The sequence below is a fragment of the Cynoglossus semilaevis genome, chromosome 5 (genome assembly GCF_000523025.1).
Source record: "Cynoglossus semilaevis isolate Cse_v1.0 chromosome 5, Cse_v1.0, whole genome shotgun sequence".
In the NCBI taxonomy this organism is placed as follows: Eukaryota; Metazoa; Chordata; class Actinopteri; order Pleuronectiformes; family Cynoglossidae; genus Cynoglossus; species Cynoglossus semilaevis.
This window is the reverse complement of record NC_024311.1, coordinates 11,774,914-11,781,689: the sequence shown is the minus strand read 5'-3', so window position 1 is coordinate 11,781,689 and position 6,776 is coordinate 11,774,914. Positions and strand designations below refer to the sequence as shown.

The 6,776-nt window shown below is 39.0% G+C and overlaps 1 protein-coding gene across 1 annotated transcript in view; it reads left to right on the top strand.

Moving 5' to 3' along the window:
* map2k5 (mitogen-activated protein kinase kinase 5) overlaps positions 1-6,776 on the top strand; it is a 35,969-nt gene that overhangs the window by 24,089 nt on the left and 5,104 nt on the right. Inside the window, exons 17-19 of the mRNA XM_008310545.3 lie at positions 136-165; positions 5,396-5,422; positions 5,752-5,784. Coding sequence (XP_008308767.2) covers positions 136-165; positions 5,396-5,422; positions 5,752-5,784 — 90 coding nt within the window. The remainder of the gene's footprint in view (positions 1-135; positions 166-5,395; positions 5,423-5,751; positions 5,785-6,776) is intronic.

The following is a 6,776-nucleotide window of genomic DNA, read 5'->3' as shown; positions in this document are numbered from 1 at the left end:
GGTCAGACGGCCAGGGCTTAACTAGAGCAGAGTGGACATGAACATGTTTAGACTAAAACTTTATATTCATGTAAGTGTAAGAGGTCCTGTTGTGGTGTTAGACTGGTTTAAACATGAAATGTTTTTCTTTTTCAGTTGGCATTGGGCATGTTCCCCTACCCACAGGTGAGTACTGTTTTTTAATATTTATATATTTTTTTTCTCCATTATTTTTCACTAAATACCCACAGGTGAGTACTGTTTTTTAATTTTTTTCTCCATTATTTTTCACTAAGCAATTTAGGTAAATTAATTTAGAATTTACAAAAAAAATATGTCATTTGAAATCACATAACCTTAGTGTTTATTTTTATTTAACAATTCATACTTTCAGTATAGTGTTTATAATTTTTAAGTAATTTTTTTTTTCCACTATGAAATATGTGGAAACTCTTTGTGTTGATAAATGTTCCACTAAACTGCACGAGGTCACCGTCCTGCTCAGATGCGATGTCTGCCTGTCAATCCTATTAAGTCTTCATTAGTTTCTAAGATGGGTTTATCTGCGCAGGCCTTATCTGAGCAATCTGGTAACGGTGACCTGAGGTGACCTCCAGAGGTCATCATGAAGATCATGTCAGAAGGAAGACTTTAAATTAACGTTGGTTCTCAGGTTCTCCAACATGGAACCTCTTCTCCTCCAGCGTGAATAATGCAGCGCTGGTCACTGGTCAATGTAATGAACCTTTGTGGTTGGTTAGAAAAGCACAGTACGGTGTAACCAGGATTAGCTGTGCTGCAGCTAACAGAGAGTGAGCTAGGTTTACGTAAAAAGGAAACGTGTTGTGTCACGTGTGGAGGTCATTTTCAACTATTGACAGAGGCCAAACTGGTTGATTGATCGTCAATTAATATTGTATTTTTGGTTTAAATTGATAGATTTTTCTTTTCTTCATCCTTTTTATTTACTGATGCCTCCGATGATGATGTCAGAAACCAATCACAGTGTTAGTTTGGTGAAGGTGGAGGACATTCTGGACGGTTCACCAGTCCAACACAGGGACACATGTAGAGACAAACAACCGTTCACACTCATATTCACAATTATAATCCAATTGAGATGAAAGAAAGAAACCGATCATGTGAGGTTTCTGGAGTACCAGGAGAAAAGAGCACGTAAACAAACTGTATATTTACAAGTACACGTAAGGCTTTGCTGTGGTTGGCTGCAAATATCTTTCAAAACAATCTTGAATTTTACCTTATGTAATTTCAACATCACTCACCATAGTGAGCCTATCAGAGCAGACTAAACTCTGTAGAGCAGTGAAGATGATTGAATATTGGAGGAGGGTCCAGTCAACGCAGCTCTGTTTTGTTCTGCCTTGTGGTCGAGCCCTAACACGTCAACACATTCACAGCTTTTTACTTTACACTTTTGATCTGATAATCCATTCATAACCGTTTGCCCAATGAACAAAGGAGAATGAAAGTACAAACTGTGCCGTAAAACAACATCCACCACGACACACTTGGGCTAATCTAGAAACAAAACAAGAGCGTGATTGACTTCAGACTGCTGAGGACATGTTCTGTTTCCTTGATTGTGACGATCGTGATATCAAATGTAAATTGAATTGTCAAATATAACAAATACTTCCATTTATAGTTATGACAGCCTTACTCATCTCAGTGTTAATTTTCCCCCAACTCCATATGGCACTGAAGACAGTTCACCTGCAGGCTGTATATGAGAGCGGCGTGTCGACAGGGCCCAGATCCAGCTTGTCAGGCGCAGCCAGCCAAAGTCCTGGGGCCTAAGTTGTCAATTTTACAGACGCTGGCACAGCTGTCTGTTCCAAAGCTCTGCCATACTCCACAGAAAACAGTTTCCCTCCGACTCAGAAGTTAGAGAAGGTAACGGAAGATTGGGAGAGAACCAACGGCTCTTAGGACTAATACTTTGGGATTGTTGGTTTGTTGGTTTTTGTAGATTATCGTCTTAAAGCTAACGTGCAGTTGCCGGACCTGAGAGCTAATTTTTTTAGTAGAAAAGTTGTTACGAAAAAATTGGGTCATTTTTTAAATAATGAAGTTTCAGCTTAACAGATGAATCATGGCATTTATTCCATACATCTATCCATCCATCTATTTTCTATCACTCAATCCTTTTCAGGACCATGGACAGGTCTCCTGTCCACATAAGGGCCACATAGAAAGACATAGAACCTCTGACGTTCACAGTCGTCACCACCCAACAAACTCATACCTGCTTTTTCCTTAAAACTTAATTCTAAAGAAGTGTTTTTTGTTTTTTTTCTGAATGACCTTTTTTTATACCCATCATGTCTCGTTTCATTCCTTTTGTGTTCCTGCGTTCCTGCGTATGCACAGTGCTGTTCCCACCTCCTGTTTGTCAGGATTGGTGACGGTCTCTTTAATTTCATTTCACCACATGCAGGGATTCATTGGTATTCTTTGTCAGGAGTTAATGACGTTTTTTTTTTTTTTTGGTCTTTTTTTCACGGTTCGCTTTGAAATCTTTGAAGACGGCCAACTTGACCTGATGTGTGTGCAGCTCCCAGTGCTGTAGCTTCTGAAAGATTTGTTGTCCTTTTGTGTTCCCGGTCATTGTTTTGATGTTGTATGAAATTCATATTCATAAACTCACAAAACTGAATGAATCACTAGGTGGAATTCCACGTCAGGGTTTTTATTCAAGCATATTTAAAATGGACAGTGAACAACAGGTGACCCTGAGAGACCCTTTTTTTTTTTTCCTAGAATTTGTTTTTGAATCATGTTTGTTTGTGCAAATACAGAGTGGCCAGATTAGTGTGTGTTGCTTTTAATCATAAACTTCATAGGTACCGTAGTGTAGTGGTTAGCATGCCTGCCTTGCAAGCAGAGAGTCTTCGGTTCGCTTCCCAGAGTAACTGTGCTGTTAGCACAAGAGTTTTTTGGGGCAGCATTGGTTTAATAAACAAGCTTAAGTCCAGAAGATTTCAGGTTGGACTCCACCAGCTGCCAAGTTACCACTGAGATCCCCTGAGCGTGGCACTTAGAGCTGCCCCCTGCTGACTGTGGTGATGGGTAAAATGTTGAGGTCACGTTTTGTTGTGTGCAGTGGTGTGTTGTGTCCGTCCCTTCCTAAAAATAATAACAGTCAGTTGATCAGTCAGAATATTCTTCTACTAGACATTTCAGGTGACCACATTTGAATTCTAACCCTCCCCACAGGGGGTGGCAACCCTCAGGTTGAAAATCACTGCACTTGCTGCTAACGTTTCCCATGTTGAGGAACATCAGCAGCGCTGCAGCCACAGCGCTGTTTTTGTCTTGTTCTTTAGGGGAGTTGTTAATGACCTAACAAAGACAAAAGGACAAAAAAGAACGGAGCAAGGACAAGACTTTTCTTCATCTCTCAGAAAAAAGTTTCATCTTCAGGCTGCGTGGGGCAGCGTGGAGCTGCTCTGGCTCATAACCAGCCCATGTTCTTTAGAGAAGTGTGCTTTTGATTAAAAAGGAAACCTCTCACATGTTTTGTCTTTCTCTTTTCATTTCTCTACCCTTGAAAAAGTCTCTCTTAAATCTTAAAAGTGCTAAATGTCTGTTTGATCTTTCACAAGTGTTTATTGAGTTTCCTCTTGAGAGGAATAGAAATAATTTGACATCATAAAGTGGATTTTTAAATCTTTTTATTTTCATGCTGGGCCTAATGTGATATGAAAGAAAAAATCAAAAATGTTCAAGTATTTCAAGAATTGACAAGAAAGCCATAAGTGCCATCGAGTCCCTTTTACCTTTGATAAAGTGAATATTTGCGCTGCAGTTATTACAGTATGAGGTGACGCACACACACAGTTACACATTTTTGGTGATACTTAAGAAACTTAATCCAAACAAATTCAATGAATGGAAGAATCCTTTGTCAATGAAACTCCAGAGTCGGACTATTTTCTATATAAAAAGTCGTATTAAACTGTTTTTACCCTCAGGACGTACAGATAATGAAATGTTTACCCGGCCGTCAGGCCACGTTGGTGAGAGACTCTTTAAAAGGGGCAAAAGAGAGAGGAATAATGCCATAATGTATCTTTGCTGTATTTGGTCAAGCTATCAAGTACAAGAAGAATAAGTGCTCAATTATGCTTGAATAACTTAGTCTCCAACTATCCAATTCCAACCCCTGGAGCAGCAAGCAATTTTGTCCTAGTAATTATTTCTGAACAAATTAGTTTTCCATAGTTGCCTTTAATGTGTCTGAATCAGGCAAAACTGGATATAGAGGCAGTTTAGGAGTCTCTTGGTATTTACAGGGAGTGAAAACCTGTATTTAATTGAGTGAATCAATAAGTGCTCTAATGCACTGTCAAAAGAGCCAAAGAAATAGGCAATTTATTTACCAGGAAATATTAGACATTTAGCTGTGCCACTTCAGTTCCAGGCCTTTGTGTAATTTAGTCTGAAAAAAAAGGTCTGGCATGACTTGATTAAAGGAAAAGTTTTAGTGAATGTAGACCTGAAAAAGGTAAACATCGCAGATTCACTGCGTACTTTGAATGCACCTCAGAGGAGAGCATCGTTAACGTCCCAGTGAAGTAGTTGTTGTTTTCATTGTGTTTGTGTATATATACATATGTATAAATATATACACAGATATATTTATATATTTGTGTATATATCTATATGTTTATATGTCTGTGTTTAAATCGATATGTGTATCAATACATAGAATACAGAAATATATATATATAAATATATGTATATATTTTTGTGATATATATAAATATATGTATATATGTTTGTGTATTTACATATATACGCACACGTACATATATGCTCCAACATGTAGCTGAGTGCTGTGTTATATATTTATATATTTGTGTGTATGTACATATATGCACACATACATATATTCTCCAACATGTAGCTGAGTGCTGTGCTGTACAGTTTCAAGCATTTCTGTCCATGTTCTGTCTTTGGTCGGACTTTACTGTCACTTTTCATTCCAGTGAAAACATGTATGAAAGTTTTATATTTATATTTATATTTCATATTCTCTCCTCCTCCCAGTCAATGATGCACCTGTGTAACAGACATACTGTCGGTCCTCATCACTGACCCCACTCTCGTTGTCTGTAACACTCCACATCCAAGCGCTCTCCATAACCTGGAGGGCAGTAAAAGTGCTACTTGGAAAATTAGCGCCAGTGGATCTTTAACCCCATTCTCCACAAATGGGAGGACGGCCATTAAAATCAGTGTCTTTTCATTATGGAAATGATGTTATCGCATACTCACAAATTGCCAAAAGAAAAGCGATAATTTTCTCCGAGTGATCATAATGTGTCCGAGTGTGTTGTCTTGATTATGACGCACTAATTACCCTCTCTCTGTCTGTCTTGCCCTGCAGATCCAGAAAAACCAAGGCTCTCTAATGGTAAGTGGGTTTTTTTATTTCGGGAATAAGGACGAGAGGAATGAACGTGCGGGTCTAAGTGACTCCTGGTTAGCTGCCTTACTTGAACAAATAAACGACATACTTACAGTTGATTGCATTTCTGTGATGAAATATAAGATTATGCTTAAACTGCTGGTATTACATTAGTTGCCGTAATGGAATCATAAAAACATTCATGGGTTGAGTGATGGCTTTTCCTGAGCTCGCTGCAAATGATTAAGTGGAATTATTTTCACTTGATTTTTCTTATTGCCTAGAAATTTCATGCCATTATTTCTTTTAATCTCTTCACGTCTCTCCTCTTCCAGCCTCTCCAGTTACTACAGTGCATCGTTGATGAGGTGAGTCGTCGTTGCCGTCGTCGTCGTCGTTGTTGTCGTTGCCGTCGTCTTATGTGCTTTTGCGTCTAAAGTCAGTCCTAATGGCCCGGAAAGCTTATATTTTGTTTCCTAATGAAGCAAACCAGTCAGGCGGCTTTGCTCCCCATTCACTCAACCCTTTACCCTATGCAACCGCCCCGGGCTGTTCACATATGTGCACACACTCAGATACACACACACACACACACACGCACTCTTCTGGAGAGGCTGGACCTGTCATGCAACACACAAAGCCGGCACCAAAGCAGAAGAATTTAACTGTTGTACATGTGTTTCCACGGAGGAACCTGATTGGACAGAATATGAAGTCAGATCATCTGGTTATGGATTTATTATTATCATCATGGTATAGGACAGAACTCTACAAATAAAAAAGAAAACCATGCACGTGTCATAGGTCTCCCCTGATGCGTCTTAGTTAAAGGGACAATACGCACGTTTTTGGTAAATGATTTTTTTTTTTTCTTCTTGATTTTTCTTTATTGCAGTTCAAGTGTCCGAGGCCCTGAGTTTAGAGTAACGTTCCAGTGTGACAGATGAGATTTAGAAAACGATGACAGACACAGGCCTGGTCCTGGTTCCCTTTAATCCCTGAAGGCCACATCAATTCTCACAACGATGCAGCAGAGGAGAAGTTTTTATTCCGCACTGCACTTAGGTTTAAGAAACACAAATTAGAAAAAAAATATTTAAAAAAACAAATATGTTCAAACAGTAAATTATCTTCAAAGAAAATACAGACAGAGGGCAGTGTCACGGTAGATCACACACAACTGTACCTTTTTTCATTTTCACAATGCAGTAAATTCAGGTCAACACAGATAATGGAGGTGAGTTTCATCTGATCCTAATTTACTGAGATTTTATTTCCAGATAATTGGACTTTTTTTTGTCTCACTTATCTTCTTATGTAGATATGAACACTCCGTACGCGCCCGCCCCTCCCCCCCCCC